Below are 23,401 nucleotides of genomic sequence, written 5' to 3'. Positions count from 1 at the left end.
AGGTATGATACATGTGTTGTCCTTGATGGCAACTCACTCAGATGACAGATCATAGTACATCAAGTAAATAGTAAAGAATTAATGATCAGAGAGGTATACGCAGGTTCACTGTGACAAAGAAGCGTATACACGTGGGTTCACCATATACCAAGTCGCATATATGTACACACGCACTTTCACAGAAGGAAAGGTACGTACATGTTGGAAATCTAAGTTTTGGTCCGTGGTATTTGGTCCATGGTATTTGGTCCGAAGTGTTGACCCCAGGTATTGGGTCCAAGGTATTGGTTCTACGTGGTTTTGGACCATGGTATTGAGAGAGGCCTAAACCTATATAAGGAGAAGAAGATCATTAGGCCAAAGGGCAAGAGTGCAAGTGATGAATATCTGATGAAGGGTGAGATCTAGTATGCAGGTTATGGGTATGTGATGCTTTGTTAAGGATGCACCTATGTGGTGAATGAAGGTTGATGAACCGGGATCATGAAGACTAAAATGCTTTATCATTATATGGTATGATCATGAATAGATCTGAATATTGACCCATGTCTTATCTTTTATATCTTATGTTCTAGGTATATCTGAAGTTGAAAATTGCAGCAAAGGCAAGGATAATTTTAGGGGCGAATGTTCGCCCTTTGACGAAATTAAGGGGTTTTAAATTTTTAGTGGGCGAATATTTTGTATCATAGTACATTTTTACAAATCACCTCAAATAGCCCACCTTATTTTAAGGGAGAGGGTAAAAAAGGTAAATTTAGCCCTTGAAATTAGGACTTACAACTTTCCATTCGCCCATTTTCAAGAATAGGTTTTATTTAAGTGAATCCATTGGCCCATTTTAAAGAATAGGTTTTATTTAAGTGAATCCTATGGGCCAAATACCATATTTATAAAAAAGGTATGGTAAATTAATAAAAATATAAATAAATGAGAGGTATGGTAAATAAATAAAACATTTTTTATATTTACTCCATAAGTCACCTTATATACATGTAAGGGTGTAAAAAAATAAAAATATAAGTAAAGTGGAGGTATGGTAAATAAATAAAACGTCTTTTTATACTTACTCAAAATGTATGGTAAATAAATAAAAATATAAATAAACTAGACGTATCGTAAATAAATAAAACGTCTTTTTATATTTAGTCCATAACCCTCGTTCTATTTATGAAAGCTCAAGAAAGAGGTTTTATTTAAGTGAATCCTATGGGCCAAATACCATATTTGTAAAAGAGGTATGGTAAATTAATAAAAATATAAATAAATGAGAGGTATGGTAAACAAATAAAACATTTTTTTATATTTACTCCATAAGTCACCTTATATTTACGAACACTCAAAAAATGGGTTATATTTAGGTGAAACCTATGGCCAAAATACTATGGGACAAATACCATGGACTAGATTGTTATTAATACCATGCAAAAAACCATTATTAACCCTAATATTAGAATTAATAAAAATAAAAATGGCACATGGTATTGACCCATGGTATTCACCAAAATGGCACATGGTATTGACCCATGGTATTCACGCCTATTTAAATGGGGGAATTAAACCAGCATGTAGCCTATGCTAAGATTCACTAGGACTTTACAAAGTTTTATTATTTAGTGAAAGAATCACCAAGATCTTATAAGATTTTATAATTGAGTAAAATATTCGCCATGCCTGGTGAGAGATTCGCCAAAAAATTATATATACATATTATATTATTGATAAAATCGCCTTCCATTTTTCCTATATACCATGGAGATTCGCCCATTTATTATATTTATAAATTTAGGGGGGGTTCTTAAAATTTTCCCTGAGCAAAGGTATAAGTAATTATTTTCAGGTCTATAGGCGGGTTCCCTTTGGTGAAAGAGTGTATACACGCTGGTTCAACACAGCCAAGTAGCGTATACATTATGAGATTTGATATTTGAGGTTGTTGTTGGTTCTAGTGGTTGTTGCAGAGTTCTAGGTTCTGCTCTGTGTTCTGGTGACTGTGTTGATGACAGGGTTTCAGTGATTCAGTTGTTGGGTAATTTAGAGATTGATAATGCAGATATAGTTGATGGTTGTATTGCAATGGTGATTGTTTTGTATTGATGGATCCAGTCTAAAAATTTATGAAACGTGGTCCCTGGAAGAAAAGAGAAGGTTGTAGCCTTCTGTAGGTTAGTATCTACGTACTGGTACATCAGCTAGTACAAGAGCTAGGGGGTTGTAACCTTCTGCAGGTGGGTGCTTGTGTACTGGTATGAGTCTGTGCCAGTACAAAATTGTAAAAAGAAGTTTCTTATTAAAAGGAAGATAGAGACGATTACAACAGGTGGTTTTCACCCACATTGGGTTTCCACCTTATATCATGGTGTTCATGTGTGCTTCTTGTTAGCACCTAAATCTGCCTTAGGCTGAAGGAAGGAAAAATTAGGGTGACCACAAACCACGCTCAGTCTAGTAGCTAGCCCTACCAGAACAAGAGAGGGCTCTCTCTGAGTCACGCTCAGTGAATAGGTAAGAAAAAAACGATCTGAGATGACTTAAAATGAAATATTGATCTTAGGCTAGTAAGTGAAAATGGGTACAAAAAACAAATTTTATGAATGACCGAGCTTCTGGGATGGTATGGGACCAACGCTCAGCAAAGAACAGAGAATTTAATACAAAAGCACAGATTATTCTGTGAGGCAAGGTAGGCGGAAAATGTAACAATTTAGTTTGAGGTACAGCGGCATGAATAGATTGCTGAAGAAAGTGAAAAGGGCATAGTGACATGAATTCTTTTCAACAGAAGAAAAACACTGAACATGAAATTTTCCCACAGGCAGAGCAATAAAATTGAATTCTACCTAATCTCACTCAGAAAATTTCACTGGAGATGAACATGAATTGAATTATGAAACATAACGAAATACATATGAAAACATAAGAGACACATTTGCTACACTCACAACCACAAGAATCTCATGAAACAGAGCCGCTACCTTTCATTAATTCTCTGTCAAAAATATACAGTGAAGAAACATAGTTTCTTTCCCACAGTCTCCCAGAAGTTACAAGCCAACCAACCCTTTGCAAATAGCTTGCATACAATATATAGAATGTGCCATGAAGAGATACAACGCCCAAGGGTTAGGGAGTTACTCAAATCATTACAAAATGGAGATGAAGAGCCAACCATCAGCTACAGGTGCAGCGTTACAAACATGACAAATGGCTTGGGTGACCGTTTTCCTTCCTTCACCACTTGGATAGAAGAAAATCTGGGGAAAAAATACTTTAAATAGCGCCTTTGGTGCCAAAAAAACAAAGTGTAGATGATCGGGCCCACTTGGAGAAGTCGTGAATCGAAAATTCGCGAAACGGAAGCAAATTTGGCAAGTTTTCCTCTGTGCGCCGCGCCATTTTCTCTGTGCATCGCGCTACTTTGGGGCCTGTTTTGGGGCACTTTCAGGTTTCCAAAATGTGTCCAAGTGGGCTTGTTGAAAATCCTGTCCTATCTACTTTCTAACCCAACTAGAAGTTTTGAATTTGGTGCTCATTTGCCCCTCCAAATCTTCATTCTCCCAAGACTGCTTCCTGTGTGTCAAAAAAGGGGCAAAGAGGCCATTTTTGGGTGTTTTTTGACCTTTTGGAGACTCATATCTTGCCAAAATTTCTTGTCCGGGCACCAATAGTCGTGATTTTCCATTTTGAATCCAACAATGCAAACCATTCCTCATTTGGAGTTCTAGATTTTTAGCGCCGCGCACTGGGAAGTGGCGCGGCGCATATAGCCTGTGCGTAGTGGTTTTTGCAGGAGACTTTTGGAGGCCTTATCGGTGTCCAAATTGGGCACAGGATAGCTCATTGTAAAGGTCTTTGAGTCTACTTTCTAACCCAACTATAATTTCTCAATTTGGAGTTCATTAGCCCTGTCAAAAATCAAATCTCCCAACACTGGTCAAAATGTGCCAAGTGAGGCTGCCTAAAGGCAGAGTGCTGTTACAGTCAACTTTTGAATGCCTTCCTCAAATCCAAATTGATCTCGTGGTAGCTCATTAGAAATATCTTTGTGTTTAGTTATCATTTGATTCATCAAGAAAGTCATTTGGCCAATTGAGCTAGGAGAAAATTTGATTTTCCCAAGGTCACTTCAGAGGTGCATCAATTCTCCCGAGGCAACTATATTTTTGAGATTTCTCCAAAACCATGACACCTCAGAGATTGAGTGAGGGGAAGGGGTCCAAAAAGGAAAAACACAGGTCCAACCTAGAAAATTGACAGATTGTAGCAAGAAACTAGGGTTTGTGCGAAAATGAGGAATTTGTGGGATCTTAGTGATGGGAAGTGTTTGATAAGGTAATTTAAGGATAGGGGAAGGTGTATGAACATCAGGATACAAGTTTTGCTGATGATTTGGCCGTCCAAGAGAAATTGCCTTCAAAACCCTAGGAGAGGGAAATGACCTTACCTAGGCGCAACTGAAGCATGAACAAGGTGTAAAATGACCCAATGGGACTTGACATGATAATGACAACTCTCTGAATGATGGTACACTCAGTTGAACGGTGACATGGACCGACATTTGGAAAAATTTGACAAGGGTAAAATCAAACCCTAGACCTAATGCCTAGTGGCCAAATTTTGCTTGAAGACTCACTGAAATGACAAAATTTGACCTTGACACCTTAAAATCACTTTGTAAGAGCATGTTTGATCACTGGAGGAAGGCTGTAAAGATTGACACTAACATTGGCTCCAATAGGGATGGCAGCTCCTTGGAGGTGCCAAGAACTATAGATCTTTGGGTGAGAAGACAGTGCCTTCGTCCATTGGGCTATGGATTCCATTATTCCGACAAACCAACATGACTCAATTTATTGACTGAAACTTGACTCAAACTGACTCAATGCGAACTGAAATGACTGAAAAACTTGACTCTATGTAAAAGGAAATGACTCATGACTGACTTAACTAAAACAAGAACTGACAAAACTTATTCAATGGCAACAATCCATCAAGATTCGAGGGTTTCAAATCATGATGATAGCCACCTGCATAGTAATGCAATATGTACAATCATGTGTAATGTGTCTTCCAATGTAACCAATCAAGTAGATGCCTCCTTGATTGATTCTCCGGATCAGATCTTCTAGTCAACAATAGATACTGGTAACTGGGCCTCCAAAAACATAATTGACCATGATCTCCTTCATCACTAAATACTGCAATAATGACCTTCGCTGCTGACTGTAACAGATTTCCCATTGGATCATGAAAAACATGAAGATTGGCCTCCTGTTGAAAGAGCAAGGTGTCTTTCTCCTTTGATACTGATCTTTCTTCATACTGTACTTCAATAAGAGTATGTTCCTGGTCCTCAAAAAATTATGAACAATTGGATGAGCAAATTTCCTCTTCAAAGAACACTTCAAAACATGAGACATGTGAGGAAGAATCTGAAAGAGAATCCCAAATGATCTGATCTTCTGAAGTCTGAATATATGGTAGGTCATCTTGTTGTTCATGAGCGGACTGGATTACTTCTTTATGAAGACTGTGTTCTGATGATATGAGAACATTTGGATTCATAACTCTGTTTTCTTCATTCCAGGTGATTTTAACAACAGAGTTCTCTTTCATGGGACTTAGTATAAGATTTTCTTGGTCACCATAATCTGAATCTGGATCTGAAAGGGTTGACTTAATGTTATCACATTCTAAAAGTAGAACTGGAATTCCCTGCATGTTGTCTTCTTCTATGGACAGATCTGAAACGACACTTTTTCTTTCATCTCTTTCAGCCATATGGAATTCTCCAACCTGCTGATCTATAAAGCTGTTCACCGGACTGTCATCCTTTTCAAAAGAGGAAGAAGTTTCACCAACCCTTTCTTGACCATGTGTGCACTGCAAATCCTCTTTAGCTTGAGTTGGAACATAACCATGCAAGAGTTGACCTACCTCGTCTTCAGACAAAGGAGATAAGACCTTTTGTTTCCTTTCGCTCAAACAGTGATTGTCTTCATTAATTTCAAGTGAAGGTGTATATAAATATTCCTCATACTTCTGATCCATTTCATGTAATTCATGTTGACAGTCAAGATGCAAAATTCCTTCATCTTCCACCGTACTACAATCTTGATTCTGCTGCAAATTTTCATAATCATCTTCATGCTGCTGAAATGGGTTTTCACACAGGGCTTCCATGATCTCGTCATCTATGAAATTATCATCTTCATAATATTTTTCAAGGCTTTACATAAAACCATCAACGTATTTGCAACAGTCATGAACTAAGTTTAATGCTGGATAAGAGTCTTCATACTTCTTAACGAACATGGCATGAAAATCCTTTAAAATGTAAATACAAGTAGGCGACAAACTTTCATACCAAAATTGGGCTTCACCTTCTAGAGTGGCCAGGAATATCTTCATCAAGCAATCTTTAGGAAAATCAACCTTCAACTTGCGAATATGCATGTGAAATCAAACTAGATGTAAAGCAGCGTCCTTCTTACCATCATCTTTAAACGTAGGTAGATTCCTTGACCAATCTACCTTCGGAATTTTATTTGGAAAACCTGGGATGTGATCTCGGCTCATGGGAGCGTATCTTCTTGCAATCTTATCCATCTTGAAAATCTCAAAGCTACTGACCTCTTTGCAGTGGAGTCACCATGAAGCACCGATTGCTGGATTCTTTAGTGAATGGAGTCACCAGGTGAATGATTTCAGCCTTCTTATGTCTGATCGTTGTTCACCATCAATAATCAATTCTGAACTTGAGATATGTACTGGGGCAAAACAATTTTCAAGAAAACCATTTTCGTCCCCAGTATGGTCGCCACTATGTTAGCACCTAAATCCGCCTTAGGCTGAAGGAAGGAAAAATCAGGGTAACCACAAACCACGCTCATTCTGGTAGCTAGCCCTACCAGAACAGGAGAGGGCTCTCTCCGAGTCATGCTCAGTGAATAGGTAAGCAAAAAAAGGTCTGAGATGACTTACAATGAAATATTGATCTTAGGCTAGTAAGTGAAAATGGGTACAAGAAACAAATTTTATGAATGACCGAGCTTCTGGGATGGTATGGGACCAACGCTCAACAAAGAACAAAGAATTTAATACAAAGGCACAGATTATTTTGTGAGGCAAGGTAGGCGGAAAATTTAACAATTTAGTTTAATGTACCACGGCATGAATAGGTTGCTAAAGAAAGTGAAATGGGCATAGTGACATGAATCCTTTTCAACAGAAGAAAAACACTGAACATGAAATTTTCCCACAGGCAGAGCAATAAAATTGAATTCTACCTAATCTCACTCAGAAAATTTCACTGGAGATGAACATAAATTGAATTATGAAACATAACGAAATACATATGAAAACATAAGAGACACATTTGCTACACTCACAACCACAAGAATCTCATGAAACAGAGCCATTGCCTTTCATTAATTCTCTGTCAAAAATATACAGTGAAGAAACAGAGTTTCTTTCCCACAGTCTCCCAGAAGTTACAAGCCAACCAACCCTTTGCAAATAGCTTGCATACAATATATAGAATGTTCCATGAAGAGATACAATGCCCAAGGGTTGGGTAGTTACTCAAATCATTACAAAATGGAGATGAAGAGCCAACCATCAGCTACAGGTGTAGCGTTACAAACATGACAAATGGCTTGGGTGACCGTTTGCCTTCCTTCGCCACTTGGATAGAAGCCAATCTGGGAAAAAAATAATTTAAATTCCGCCTTTGGTGCCAAAAAACTGAAGTGTAGATGAGCAGGCCCACTTGGAGAAGTCACGAATCGAAAATTCACGAAACGGAAGCAAATTTGGCAATTTTTCCTCTGTGCGCCACGCCATTTTCTTTGTGCGTCGCGCTACTTTGGGGCCTGTTTTGGGGCACTTGCAGGTGTCCAAAATGTGCCCAAGTGGGCTTGCTGGAAAGCCTGTCCTATATAATTTCTAACCCAACTAGAATTTCTGAATTTGGTGCTCATTTTCCACTCCAAATCTTCATTCTTCCAAGACTGCTTCCTGTGTGTCAAAAAAGGGGAAGAGAGGCCATTTTTTGGTGTTTTTTTGACCTTTTGGAGACTCATATCTTGCCAAAATTTCTTGTCCGGGCACCAGTAGTCGTGATTTTCCATGCTGAATCTAAAATTTCAAACCATTTATTATTCGGAGTTCTATATTTTTAGCGCTGCGCACAGGGAAGTGGCGCGGCGCACTGAGTTTGACGCGCGACGCATATAGCCTATGCGTAGTGGTTTTTTTAGGATACGTTTGGAGGCTTTCCCAGTGTCCAAATTGGCTGCAGGATAGCTTTTTGGAAAGGTATTTGAGTCTTCTTTCCAACCCAACTAGAATTCGTTTATTTGGATTTCATTTACCCTGTCAAAAATCAAATCTCCCAAGACTAGTCAAAATGTGCCAAATGAGGCTTCCTAAAGGTAGAGTTCTGTTACAGTCAACTTTTGAATTACTTCCTCAACTCCAAATTGAGCTCATGGTAGCTCATTGGAAATATCTTTGCGTCTAGTTATCATTTGACTAATCAAGCAAGTCATTTGGCCAATTGAGCTAGGAGAAACTTTGATTTTTCCAAGGTCACTTCAGAGGTGCATCAATTCTCCCGAGGCAATTATATTTTTGAGATTTCTCCAAAACCATGACACCTGTGTAAAAAGTGAAGGAGGTTTTTCTTCCTTGGCATTTTGTGGACAAAAACCTCTCAGTTTTCCCAAATTCATCTTTTATTTCTTAGAAACCTCATTTGAGTGAAACCTATCCCGATGTGTGGAACAAGGGATTTGTCGAAATGAAGCGAAATGAAGGGGATAGGGAGTTTCTAAATTCTTGAGGAAATTTTGGGAAGTAGGGAGGGATGTTAGGAAGTAGGGGAAAGTGTAATCTCAGAGATTGAGTGAGGGGAAGGGGTTCAAAAAGGCAAAACACAGGTCCAACCTAGAAAATTGCCAGGTTGTTCCAAGAAACTAGGGTTTGAGCGAAAATGAGGAATCTAGGGGATTTCAGTGATGGGAAGTGTTTGATAAGGTACTTTAATGATAGGGGAAGGTGTATGAACATTAGGATACAAGTTTTTCCGATGATTTGGCCGTCCAAGAGAAATTGCCTTCAAAATCTAGGAGAGGGAAATGACCTTACCTAGGCGCAACTGAAGCATGAACAAGGTGTAAAATGACCCAGTGGGACTTGACATGATAATGAAAACTCTCTGAATGATGGTACACTCAGCTGAACGGTGACATGGACTGAAATTTGGACAATTTTGACAAGGGTAAAATCAAACCCTAGACCTAATGCCTAGTGACCAAATTTTTCTTGAAGACTCATTGAAATGACAAAATTTGACCTTGACACCTTAAAATCACTTTGTAAGAGCATGTTTGATCATTGGAGGAAGGCTGTAAAGACTGACACTAACACTTGTTATGTGTGATGATCTGTTTTGTTTTACTGCACATGTTTACTGTTTATATGGTTAATAATGTTCTTATGCACTCATTAAAGATCAACTAATTGAATCATAAGTTTGTTGGATATACACTAGTTTCATTAAACACAGTTGCGTATACATGCGGGTTTCCTTAACTGAAGTAGTGTATATGAATATGATAATGGAAATGAAAAGGTTATTGATTTGCTAATACTGATTCACCCCCCCCCTCCTCAGTATTATTTCCAACACTGTTATGGCCCATACAAGATTTTAGCTCCAAATTTCTTTTAACACCATCTTCTTGCTAGTGTGGCAATTGGCTAACATGTCGTGATATGTTGCTACTAATATGGCATTGATGTCCACTTGTTAGCATTTGATTCAACAACATTATCATCTCCCTTTGTGAGCTGAAAAACTCTTCTAATGACAATGACCAAAATTGTTCTTTAACTATGACATTTAAAATGCTTCTTCCATCAACAATCTATAAAGTGCACTTCAATGATCCCCAAAATACAAATTGCACTTCGATGGTCCCCAAAATGGTCTTATTGGCAATTTCAAAACAATGTTTTTTCAAAAAAAAAAAAAAAAAAAAACATTTTCATTGTTGACTCACAAAATGCACTTTGAAAACTTGCAAAATGGATTTTCCCTCCATGAACTTAAAAAAACAATTTAAATGGCAATGTTGAAACGAAAACCCAAAAAATAAAACATTATAACACCATGCCTCTTTGCATTTATAATAAATATCTTATTTTTATTTTTTGGCAACAATATCTTGCTATTCATTATTGAATCAAAAATACATACAAAAAGCATGCTCAGCCCAGAGCACAACAAACCATGAAGGTTAACTATGAAGTATTGACATCAAACCAAAAACATATATTTGCATAACCATATATCCAGTCTTCCAAAAAAAAATCCAAAAAAGAAACAAACTTTTATCATATAATAAATGTTCTTTATTGGGCACCATGCCTCTTTGTAGATATAATAAACGAGTGATTGTTGGAGAGGTATAAAATTTTACGGTACAATAAACCATATAAGAATTTTTATAAGGAGTTGTCTTTAGTGCTACTTTTTGGACTTTCCATAATCGGGCGTAAAAATTTGAGGTGAAATCTTGATTTGTGTTATTTAAAATGGCTTTTTTACTGTATATATGGATTTAGCACCCTAAAAATCCCATAGGGCACTTCGATTGTGCAAGGTTTACCCATCAAACTTGTGATTTCAAAAAATTCCTGTAGGGTTTTAGAAAAATTAGACCGAAAAAACCCACACAAAAACCCATCGGAAAATCACACTAAAAACAACTCTTTATATAATCATGAAAAATCTAAATTAAAAAAAGAATGGATTATGCTAATATTTATTTATAATTCTTGTCGTTTACAAAAATTCTATGTACCACCAACTTTAGAACCTTTCATTAATTATTAAAAATATATATTTTAATTTCAGTCTTTTCCTGCGTAATTAAATCTAGAAATTATACTAAATATTTTAAGCTCACTTTTTTCAGGAAAGTAAAAACACAATGGTGAAGCCTAGGTGAATCAAACAAGCATAACTAAATTCAGAAATTATATTTATGCCGTAAGGCATTCCCTTTGAAATCAACTCCCCTCTTTTTTTACCTGTCTTATTATAATCCCTCAGATCTGATGTTAGACAATTAAATTGTTTCCCACCGTTAATAAAAAATAATTGTTGAAACTTAATATTTTTCTTGGAACATGACTGGGATAAGGTAGCCATGGCTTACCTTGCATAATATTGTCCTCTTCTCTGTATTATCCATGAAAATCCCAGGTCCTCTCTGTCTTATCCATGAAAATCCCAGGAAGCGCAGAAACCCTCCTCTCAGTGTTTCGTCCCTGTCTAGCAATTTTCCTACTTGTCTCTTCCAAAGAGGGTTTCTTGCTTGTCCCTGCCAAAGAGGTTTCCTGTCCATGAAATGTCTCATTCCACACCTCCACCATGGTATTCCATTCGTTAAGCTGGCATTTTTCTGCCATCATCTCATCTCGGTTCCCCATTTTCCCTTTTAGCATACAAAACAAAACACCTAGTTCCATATTTGGTTAGGCTGTAACGAGTTTCTATTTTGTGGCAAGATCCTTGGAGCTCTGGCCTGGTTACTTACAAGCAGATTAGAGATTTCTGGCATATACTTGTAGTCGGTTATTCCAGGGTTTTTGTTGTTCAATTTCTGTTGGATTATTGGGATTCTGAAATTTTGGTGGTTTTAATAAATTTGTGCCTCGACCTGTGATAGGCAAAGGCAAGTAGTAGGCATTTTCGACATAAATTTATTGTAAAGGTAGGTAGTAGGTATTTTCAGCATAGATTGAAGGATTTTCTACTGTCAAATGGTTTCGTCCATGGCTTGCATTGCAAATATCCTAGGAAGCACATAAACGATCCTCTCGATGTTCGCTCCCATTTGCCTTCCTGTCTAGCAAGTTTCTTGCTTGTCGCTACCAGAGAGGGTTTCGTTTCCTGCTTGTCGCTGCTAGAAAGGGTTTCGTGTCCAGGAAGTGTCTCATTCGATGCCTCCACCATCGTATTCCATTATGCCAGACTTAGAAAAGTTTTATGTTCTCCGGGATAGTCCTTTTCAACCTAGGTATCTAAAGCAATACAACTTGCATCCATATGACAAAGACACCGAGAGCAAAGAGCCATGGGCCACAGATAAAAACTTGCAAACAGATGTTGATCAACTAATAAACACTGACAATTTCTACAACACAGAGTTGCCCATTGGAGGAGAACAACAACACAGATGGATTGGTAAAGATGAAGGAGAATGTGGTATTCCTGCTACAAGCAATATATGGAAAAACTCATCCTTTGACAAGCACATGCCTAATCCAACTTCAGAAAATGATTTGTTAAATTTTCCACCCGAGAAGGTGAAGATTGATAAATGTGATAATATCATTAATAGTAGTAGCGCTGCTAGAGTGAGTGGAAGAAATCATAGAAGTTGCCTTGCCTCTAGGTCATCTTCCAGGCAAAGTTCTTTAGTATCAGGAGCTGCAAAAAATTATTATCATCCAAGAGTGGAAGGGAATGCAAAATACAGAGCTTCTGATGGGACATTCGAATTATCCCTTTTTGCTTCACAACCATTTGTTTTTCAAACTGATGCATCGCAAGGGTATGTGTCAGGTTCAAAAGGAAATATATCAAATGAACAGATAATTGAGAAAGACAGAATACATATTGGTGCTTATGACAGATTCTTAGATTCATCCTTAGTTCCACAGACAATCTCGGTATTGCCTAAGCAGAGTGCACAAAGTGAACTACCTGCTCTTCTTATGGCTGTAGAAAGTGCAGAGTCAGAGCAGGCTTGTAAAAGTTGACGACACAGGTATACGACTTCGCTATTGTGTATATATCAAAGTGGGTTATTGTTTTTTTTTTCTTTTAGTTTTGCTAGCCTTTATGTACAAATGTTCTTCTTTCCTTCACTACAGTGAAATGAGATTACATTAGTTTGCTATTTTTATCGAATTCACATATTTGGTACATTTAAAAGGAATTTCCTCAACATACTTTGCCTTACCATAATTGAATGGCATTCAAGATTCTAAAAGTGTTTTCATAATGACATGGATTAAAGAATATTCTTCCTAGTTTCTACAAGATTTGGAAAAATTATGTATACTCTGATCATTCGAACAAGGGGAATCAAGCATATGCAGAAGGAGATTTTTCTAAAGCTAAAGAATATTATACTCAAGAGATAAGCTGCATCTTGCCAAGTGAGAAGTCAGAAAGCCATATTAGGGCATCAGTGCTATGTTGTAGCAACTATGCAGATACTCAGATGGTTGTTTGTAAATGTAGAGATGCACTTCCAGGCTGTATGCAGGCTATGGACATAGATCCCAACTTTGTGAAAGTCCGACTTAGAGTTGCAAGGTGAGACAATTTCCCTTGCAATGGCTATTGGCTATAATTTCTTTTTGCTACTGATTGTATAATTTTTTTGTGACTTACTAACTATTAAAATTCTGACATTCTCTTTTAATTCTTTAATAATTGACTTTAATGGAAGAGCAATTTATGTCCATAAATCTTCTAAAAATTTTCATTCACATATGTTAAAAGATATCTTTCGATTTCCATACAATGTTCCCACAAAATTCTTCATAATGTTGCAGATTGTTTGACAAAAACAATAGTGATTGTCACCAAAATCTTCACAATATTGTAGATAGTTTGATCAAACAATCATGAATTTCACAAAATTCTCCCCACAATTTTCACAAAACTCTCCACAATGTTGTGGATGGTTTGACTAAAATAACCATAAATTTCCCAAAAAAGTATCCACAACTATAAAAAACTTCTTTGAATTCCCCAGAACATCCCCTGGAATATCTCCAAAGTTTTATCATCTTTGAATTCCCTAGAACATCCCCTGGAATTTCTCCAAAGTTTTATCATCTTTGAATTCCCCAGAACATCCCCTGGAATTTCTCTAAAGTTTTCTCAGAAACTTGGAAAACAAAACACAATGCATTTACAGCAACCAAAATGAATACTCTCACAGATTGATCCTAAAACCAAAAACTAAGGAGAAATATTTGATACACAACAATGAACCTACATATCCTCCATGGGAGGTGACGAGAGCGGATAAAAAAAATTAATTGTTGGATCAAGTGTTGCAGTCATTACATAGACCTGACATCTCACTATGGCCTTCTTTCCAACCCTGAAACCTGGCATCACTGTAAACCCTACAATTGTAGGGTTTGGCTTCTCAGGAAGCTGCAGGACATTACCTTCACTTACAACACTATTGTCAACATCATGATTCATATTCACAGATTTCAATCTATCCATGCAGGAACCCTCGAAATCCACCCCCTCTCTTGACATGAAAGATAGACAGAGGCGGGTCAAAATAAAATGCAAGCCTGTGAACCAACAACACAGACTTGGCAAATTTGAGGAATAGGTTGTAAAATTGGCTCCTCGGGTGGAGTCCCCTGCCTATTTGGTGCCTATGATCCAAATTTCCAAAGAAGAATTCCTCCATCTTGGGATGCACTACATTGAGAAATTTCTTCATACATAATTCCCAAACAGGATGTCTGGTGTGATAATGGACTCCAGCTCTGATGGCTCCATGTTTTGCATGTCCAAAAACTGTCTGAAACAATCATTTCTGTGCTTCTCAGGATCTATAATGGACGACAGGCTCCCAGTGAAATAGAAATTCTCGTTCTCAAATCCACTTAACATTCTCATGCAGACATAGGATTGAAATGCCAGCTTTTTGTGGCTTTCCATGGTGTAGTTTATGCCTGGTTGTATGCTATTAACTGTTGCATCTAGATCCCACTCAGCAGATTTCATCAGAGAAATTAGGGATTTGGTGAAACCCCTGGCTAATTCTCTCATCTTCTGCACACTTGTCTCGAACAATTTAATTGTAGGACCATCCCCAACATTCAGAGATGACGAATCTCTAGCACTTTTCCTTCTGTCTGATCTTCTATGTTCACCCTTTCTTAGTTAACATTTTCCAATGCCTTATTCAAGCTTTCAATCTCAGAATTCTTCTATGCAATCGGAATATGGGCTACCTGTAACTTTGAATAAGAGGTTTTCAGATGAGATACAAAGGAAAATGTCTCCTTCAATAGGTCTTCCATGGCCCTTATTCTGTGAACCAGACTTTCATGATAAAAAATTGTACCATCTGCTTGGTTTATCAGAAGCTCTTTCTCATTTTCCTTCAATGACTCTGATGCTACATCCTTGGAAGCCTCTGGGTTAAATCCGTCACAACCCAAATTGTACTGATATAATATTATGGGCTCAATAACGCTGCCTCCTGCTGGTTTCAAGCATGATCCTTTTGTCTTCTGAACAAAGTGGGTAAAATGGGAACCTGCTGTAGAGCACATTTGATCAGAGGCTAGGCACAAAATTCTCAGCAGAGAGCTGTGGAGCTTTCAAGAATGTAATTAATATTCCACTTTTTAGATTTAGTTAACGTTTTGTTGTTTTGGGCTCTAAGTAATGTAATTAATATTTCTTAAGTTCAATGGTTGCATTTAGTTAAGAGTTGATATAGCAATTCCATTATTGTTTTTTTTGCTTTTAGTTTTTCTAGCCTTTATGTACAAAAGTTCTTCTTTTCTTCACTACAATGAAATGAGATTACATTAGTCAGTTATTTTTATCGAATTCACATATTTGGTACATTTAAAAGGAATTTCCTCAACGTACTTTGCCTTTACCATAGTTGAATGGCATTCAAGATTCTAAAAGTGTTTTCATAATGACATTGATTAAAGAATATTCTTTCTGGTTTCTAGAAGATTTGGAAAAATCATGTATACTCTGATCATTCGAACAGGGGGAATCAAGCATATGCAGAAGGAGATTTTTCTAAAGCTGAAGAATATGATACTCAAGGGATAAGCTACATCTTGCCAAGTGAGAAGTCATAAAGAAATATCAGGGCATCAGTCCTATGCTATAGCAACCGTGCAGCCAGTTGGATGGATGTCGGTAGATTCAGAGATGCACTTTCAGGCTGCATGCAGGCTGTGGACATAGATCCCAACTTTGTGAAAGTCCGACTTAGAGCTGCAAGGTGAGACAATTTCCCTTGCAATGGCTATTGGCTATAATTTCTTTTTGCTACTGATTGTATAAGTTTTGTGTGACTTACTGACTATTAAAATTCTGACATTCTCTTTTAAGTCTTTAATAATTGACTTTAATGGAAGAGCAATTTATGACCATAAATTTTCTAAAAATTGTCATTCACAGATGTTAAAAGATATCTTTCGATTTCCATACAATGTTCCCACATAATTCTTAATAATGTTGAAGATTGTTTGACTAAAACAACAATGATTGTCACCAAAATCTTCACAATATTGTAGATAGTTTGACAAAACAATCATGATTTTCACAAAATTCTCCCCACAATTTTCACAAAACTCTCCACAATGTTGTGGATGATTTGACTAAAATAACCATAAATTTCCCAAAAAAGTATCTACAAGTATAAAAAACATCTTTGAATTCCCCAGGACATCTCCTAGATTTTATCCAACGTTTTATCAGCTTTCAATTCCCAAGAACATCCCCTGGAATTTATCCAAAGTTTTCTTATCTTTGAATTCCTCAGAACATCCCCTAGAATTTCTCCAAAGTTTTCTCAGAAACTTGGAAAACAAAGCATAATGCATTTATTACAACCAAAATGAATACTCCCACAGATTGATCCTGAAACCAAAAACTAAGGAGAAGTATTTGATACACAACAATGAACCTACAGATCCTCCATGGGAGGTGCTGAGAGCGGATCAAAAACATTAATTGCAGGATCAGCTGTTGCAGTCCTTATATAGCCCTGACATCTCACTATGGCCTTCTTGCTAACCCTGAAACCTGGAATCACTGTAAACCCTACAATTGTAGGGTTTGGATTCTCAGGAAGCTACAGGACATTACCTTCACTTGCAACAGTATTCTCAACATCATGATTCATATTCACAAAATTCAAGCTATCCATGTAGGAACCCTTGAAATCTGCCCCTCTTGACATGAAAGATAGACAGAGGTGGGTAAAAAGAAAATGCAAGACTGTGAACCAACCACACAGACTTGGAAAATTTGAGGAATAGGCTGTAAAATTGGCTCCTAGGGTGGAGTCCCCTGCCTATCTGGTGCATGTGCTCCAAATTGCCAAAGAAGGATTCTTCCATCCTGGGATGCACTACATTGAGAAATTTCTTCAAACAAAATTTCCCAAACAGGATGTTTGGTGTGAGAATGGACTCTAGCTCTGATGGCTCCATGTTTTTCATGTCCAAAATCTGTCTGAAACAATCATTTATGTGCTTCTCAGGAACTATCATGGACGACAAGCTCCCAGCCAAATAGAAATTCTCGTTCTCAAATCCACTGAACATTCTCATGCAGAAATAGGATTGAAATGCCAACTTTTTGTGGCTTTCCATGGTGTATTTTATGCATGGTTCTATGCTGTTAATTGCTGCATCTAGATCCCACTCAGCAGATTTCATCAGAGAAATTAGGGATTTGGTGAAACCCCTGGCTGATTCTCTCATCTTCTGCACGCTTGTCTCCAACAATTTAATTGTAGGAACATCCCCAACATTCAGAGACGACAAATCTCTAGCACTTTTCCTTCTATCTGATCTTCTATGCTCACCCTTTCTCAGTTAACATTTTCCAATGCCTTTTTCAAGCTTTCAATCTCATAATTATTTTGTGCAATCTCAATCTGTAGAGCCCTTGTTGAAGTCTCCTCATAGCTTAACCCAATCTGGTTCTCAGAACCACTGGAGTCTCCATTGGAAATATTTTGCTTATAATATTACTTCTGTTCTAAGAGATTTTTCATTTCCCTGATCACCTCCTTATTAGCCACCTCTATCTTCTCTGCGTCATAAGGAATATGGGCCTCCTGTAACTTTTCATAAGAGGTTTTCAAATGAGATACAGTGGAAAATGTCTCCTTCAATAGGTCTTCCATGGCCCTTATTCTGTGAACCAGACTTTCATGATTAGAAATTGTACCATCTGCTTGGTTTATCAGAAGATCTTTCTCATTTTCCTTCAATGACTCTTATGCTACATCCTTGGAAATATCTGGGTTAAATCCTTCACAACCCAAATTGTACTAATATAATCTTACGGGCTCAATAACACTGCCTCTAGCTTGTTTCAATCAGTGGGTAAAATGGGAACCTGCTGTAGAGCACAATTGATCAGAGGCTGGGCACAAAATTCTCAGCAGAGAGCTCAATATGGGGTGGATCTTTCAATAATGTAATTAATATTCCACTTTCTAAATTTAGTTAACGTTTTGTTGTTTTGGGCTGTAAGTAATGTAATTAATATTTCTTAAGTTCAACAATTGCATTTAGTTAAGAGCTGATAGAGCAATTCGAGCGATGAGATTTTTTTCATAGCGGTTTCCTTCATTGTTCAAGGTGGATTTCGTAATCACAATCTCTCCTTGGCAATATGTGATGGTTTCTTAAGGACTCCAACCACTGTTGGACTGTGGATCGAAAACACAAGTAACAACAAAAGCTGAATGGTTACAATTTTGATTGACACTTCTGTTCCATATAATGGTGATCAATTAGTTGAAACAGAGCATTGCGGGTACATAGTCTTAGAAATACATCTTAACAACGAAGGTTTTGAAGACAATGATGATCTGGCATATGTAAATAGTATTGTTGTTTTTGTCCTGACCTGATTTGGTCCAATAACGACGAAGCCTTTTGTAATTCCTTTTGTGACCACATCAAACCAAAGAATATGCCAGATTATAATATTATTATTATTTTAGAACATGCGTGGTGGTGTTACATCCTACTTACGTCTATGACCACTGGAGATTTTTGGAAGTTTCCTTGTGTTTTGTGTGTATCTTAATTATATTTGAAGTTTCCAGAATTGATGTTTATGGTAATTGAGCTTTTGGAAGTTTCCTTGTGTTTTGTGTGTATCTTAATTATATTTGAGGTTTCCATAATTTATGTTTATGGTAATTGGTCTTTTGGTTTATTTTAGTTTTATATATATCTATTTTAGATAGTTTTGTATATAAATAAACATTGAGTTTTGTGCTTTCTAGTAAAAAGAATGATATTATTATATAAATTTTATCAGTTAAATTGTTTTTTACATAATTAATTATTTATATTTTATTTTTCAATTCAGATTATTTTTTGGATTACCATTTATATATTGATATCTGAATTATCATTGTGAAGAAACATAAAAGCTTTTATGTGTTATAAATAAAGAGAATAAAATGATATGCAATTTTTCTTTTCATTTCATGGGTCAATGCAGTGGGTATAACTGCATTCTCTGCTCTTGACGCATCTGCAGCTGAGATGGTAGTTGGCATGAATAATAGGTCAATTCTAAAATTTCCTGATTCCATACAATCTTCCCGCTTTTCCTTCACCCCACTGTGCCCCATCTGCAACCACCCCTCCACGTAATCCTCCTTTTCTTCCTCAGCCGCACCCTGCCCCACATGCAACAACAACTCCCCCTCACTCATCTCCCATCATCTCTTTACCACCGTTGCCATTCTTTGAGGCATCTGCCTGTTCTTACGAATAAGTTAAACTTCCATGCATGCAATTTATTAAAATGGGTAATTGTTTGTGCAAACAATAACCACTCAGCAATAGCAATGCAGTGTTAATAGTAGGATATTTTGGAATATACACTTAGAAAGATGTCATTTTACATTTGATTTTTTTTAAAGGTGTTGGTGTACTCTATCATAATTAAGTTGTTGACTGGCAATAAGGAAGTCATAATTAACTGGAAACTTATCATAATTGAATTGTCAATTGGTAGTGAGAAACTAAATTGTCAATTGGCAGTGAGAAACTAAAAATGTGAGTTGGCTCTTACTCATCAACATTATTTAAATAAAATCATATTACCAAAATAATCCATGGTAGTCTGGAAATGGTAACCAACCTATTTTCCTAGTTCTTAACTGATAAAAAGCAATTGTAGATATTAGTCCTACCAAAAGAGCAGTCCATCCCCCTATAGTACCCCAAAGATACCCAGTATTCCCTGTCTTCCATCATAATCGAGGCTAAGTAGAGGTCATGTGGTATCAAGTATCTATTTCAACCTAGATTTATACAAGATGAAGCTAGGATACTCTACTAGATACTCAGACTAGATGTTATTAGAAACCACATGACACACTAGAGTTCTCTTCCTCAGTCGCACCCTGCCCCACCTGCAACAACTCCTCCCACTCACTCATCTCCCATCAACTCTTTACCAATGTTGCCATTCTTTGAGGCATCTGCCTGTTCTTACGAGTAAGTTAAACTTCCATGCATGCAATTTATTAAAATGGGTAATTGTCTGTGCAAACAATAACCACTGAGTAATAGCAATGCAGTGTTAATAGTAGGATATTTTTGAATATACACTTGGAAAGATGCCATTTTACATTTGAATTTTATTTCTTTAAAGGTGTTGGTGTACTCTATCATAATTAAGTTGTTGACTGTCAAAAAGGAAGTCATAATTAACCGGAAACTTATCATAATTGAATTGTCAATTAGTAGTGAGAAACTAAAAATGTGAGTTGGCTCTTACTCATCACCATTATTTAAATAAAACCATATCACCAAAATAATCCGTGGGTAGTCCAGAAATGGTAGCAAACCTATTTTCCTAGTTCTTAACTAATCAAAAACAATTGTTGATATTAATCCTACCAAAAGGGCAGTCCAGCCCCCTATAGTACCCCAAAGATACCCAATATTCCTTGTCTTTCGTCACAATTGAAGCTAAGTAGAGGTCATGTGGTATCAAGTATCTATTTCAACCTAGCTTTATACAAGATGAAGCTAGGATACTCTACTAGATACTAAGGCCAGATGTTATTAGAAACCACATGACACGCTAGAGCTAGAGCTATGATTCCGATTGTTGCAAATAATACAAAATTATTTTTGGAATTGCATTCAAAACTTATTATTAATGTGTTTATGTAAACTTATAATTGATATTATTAATGTTTTTATGTTAAAATATTATTATTTATTAATATTTTTATGTTTGGTGATTATTGTTTGACATACCTTAAAATTATGACATTCTCTTTTAATTCTTTAATAATTAACTCTAATGGAAGAGCAATTTATGACCATAAATTTTTTATAAATTGTCATTCGCAGATGTTAAAAGATATCTGTCGATTTCCATACAATGCTCCCAAAAGATTCTTCATAATGTTGCAGATTGTTTGACTAAAACAACAATGATTGTCACCAAAATCTTCACAATATTGTAGATAGTTTGACAAAACAATCATGAATTTCACAAAATTCTCCCCACAATTTTCACAAAACTCTCCACAATGTTGTGGATGAAGTGACTAAAATACAATTTTTGAAATACATTTTGTTTACTCATTTTCAACTTCAATGATTCTTTATATGTCACAATGCTTCTCAAATTTATGCCTTACAGTGTTTCCTTTGCAAAACGAAACGTCGTAAGGCAATAGCATATAGCACTAATTAATGTTTTTTTGACAACCCTTGAAAGCCAGAAAAATATCAACAAAAGGCAAAGACCATGCTACAATGAAATCTTACTGTAATACTTATTCCTTGAGCTTTACAAATCATGAGGCATATGTTGAAGTTAAAGATGCATGAAGATTTTTTATCTTGGGAATATGTTGTTCTATGTTATATTTTCTTTAGGCACTCTTGTTGCCAACTTGAAGAATCTTAAGATTGTACTATAATGAACCTAACTTTTGTACAAATCCTACTTCCATATTGATGAGGGTTTTATATAGATGTTGTTAACAATTTTATGCTGATTTTATTTCATACTCACTGAGTATTTTTTTTTCTTTGTGGGTTCTTGACCTATTAAAGATTGTTTAATCTACTAAGTTTTTTACATTGTATTTTTTAGTGTCTTAGAAGGAAGTGATTTATATTTCAGTGGTTGATTTAAAGTTGGTAGCTTTTGTTCTTTGTGAAGATAGTAAAAAATATATGGAGAGGCTACTTTTATCACTTCAGAGGTAGTGAAAAGAAATTTATTGAGAAAAGAGCTTGTGTTCTTTGTGTTAAATAAAGAGGTGACTTTTATCACTTCAAGGGTAGTAAAAACAAGGTTATTGAGAAATGATAAAAGAGTTTTTTTTCTTTGTGCAGATTGAAAAAAATATATGGACAGGTGACTTTTATCACTTCAAGGGTAGTAAAAAGAAGGTTATTGAGAAAAGAGATTTTGTTCTTTGTGGAGATAGTAAAAAGTATATGGAGAGGTGACTTTTATCACTTCAAGGGTAGTAAAAAGAAAGTTATTGAGAAAAGAACTCCAATATTGAGAGAGATTTGGTAGCAACTGTGGAATTGGTGAACACGTCTTGCTTTGTGGTGTTTGCTATTGGGCATAGCTTTCTTGATATTGTATAACAGAAACTAAATTTGCATTTAGCTTATATTACATTAACCATGATATTGCCAACATTTGTAGAGAAAATTATAATAGAGTGTAGCAGCTATGGAATTGGTGAACATGTCTTGCTTTGTGGTATTGCCTATTGGGCATGGGCAGTGAGATCTCTGAGATCTCTGAGTCCTGATGAACAATGTATCTGGATCAGTATCTAGATAGCTTGGCACATGACAATGTAACCATTTAGTTTGATACTGAGTAGCTCCAAAATAAAGAGTTTCAGTATGTAGAGAATGTTGAAGGTTAACAAACTTATGATTATTTAGATTCGAGCATTACATGCAACGAGGATGACTCTTCCATGGCTTCAGATGTTTTTTCTGGTCCTCAAAAACTGCCTCTACCTCTGCATATGGAGGATATTGAGTTTGAGCAAGACCAGCAGGTTGTTGGGTCGTATTCCTTAGTTTCTAAAAGAAAACGAGGTGCTTGTGATAAAAATGAGGATTTAGAATGCATGGCATCTTGTTCCTCCATGAATGTGAATTTCACAAAGAGAAATGTTGAAAGGTGGGAAAAAAGGAGGATGACTATGAGCTTTCTCTATTGCTCCAGGACACAGCAAGCTCTCCTGTCCATAGTCAAGAGGTATATCTTATGTTTTTCATATATTTGTTTGCGTCATGAAACACAAAAATAATGTTAAGATACTATTCAAAAATACAACATTAATTTTAGAGATAATAGGTGGAGTGGTGGGACGAATTGTTGTCATTTTTTTTTTTACTTAAATTGTTGTCATCTTCTTATCTAGTTTAGATTTTCAGAAATATAAAATATTTGCTACATGAAAGCCTCTTGTAATATTGATTATATAACCAGATGTGGCTTTGTTATCTCATCTTGTGAATAAGTGAGTACCAGGGTTTTATG

General features: G+C 36.3%; 2 protein-coding genes and 1 pseudogene across 4 annotated transcripts; 1 reads left to right on the top strand and 2 right to left on the bottom strand.

Moving 5' to 3' along the window:
• The first annotated feature begins 11,185 nt into the window (after positions 1 to 11,185).
• On the top strand, positions 11,186 to 23,110 carry LOC149205105 (uncharacterized). 3 transcript variants are annotated; one of them, XR_016252417.1, is made up of 3 exons: positions 11,186 to 12,845; positions 15,855 to 16,094; positions 22,222 to 23,110. XR_016252417.1 is itself a non-coding variant. In XM_089394895.1 (3 exons), the coding sequence occupies exons 2-3, from the start codon at positions 16,000 to 16,002 to the stop codon at positions 22,409 to 22,411; spliced, it is 285 nt and encodes a 94-aa protein (XP_089251021.1). In that variant the 5' UTR covers positions 11,186 to 13,399; positions 15,814 to 15,999; the 3' UTR covers positions 22,412 to 23,110. The 3 variants fall into 3 exon arrangements, 1 of the variants encoding a protein (XP_089251021.1); XM_089394895.1 differs by having other exon boundaries at positions 11,186 to 13,399; positions 15,814 to 16,094; XR_016252416.1 differs by lacking the exon at positions 22,222 to 23,110 and having other exon boundaries at positions 11,186 to 13,399; positions 15,814 to 15,879.
• On the bottom strand, positions 13,785 to 15,801 carry LOC149205107 (protein GRAVITROPIC IN THE LIGHT 1-like). The gene is made up of 2 exons (XM_089395934.1): positions 14,561 to 15,801; positions 13,785 to 14,479 (listed from the first exon to the last, which is right to left on the bottom strand). Exons 1-2 carry the CDS (start codon positions 14,888 to 14,890, stop codon positions 14,087 to 14,089), a joined length of 723 nt encoding a protein of 240 aa, XP_089252060.1. The 5' UTR covers positions 14,891 to 15,801; the 3' UTR covers positions 13,785 to 14,086.
• LOC149205106 (protein GRAVITROPIC IN THE LIGHT 1 pseudogene) lies at positions 16,045 to 18,703 on the bottom strand (annotated as a pseudogene).
• Positions 23,111 to 23,401: the final 291 nt, after the last annotated feature.

This window comes from Pinus tabuliformis, chromosome 1_2 (genome assembly GCF_031772625.1).
Source record: "Pinus tabuliformis cultivar Carrire ecotype Pingquan chromosome 1_2, CPIR1, whole genome shotgun sequence".
In the NCBI taxonomy this organism is placed as follows: domain Eukaryota; kingdom Viridiplantae; phylum Streptophyta; class Pinopsida; order Pinales; family Pinaceae; genus Pinus; species Pinus tabuliformis.
This window is presented reverse-complemented; position numbering and strand designations above follow the sequence as displayed.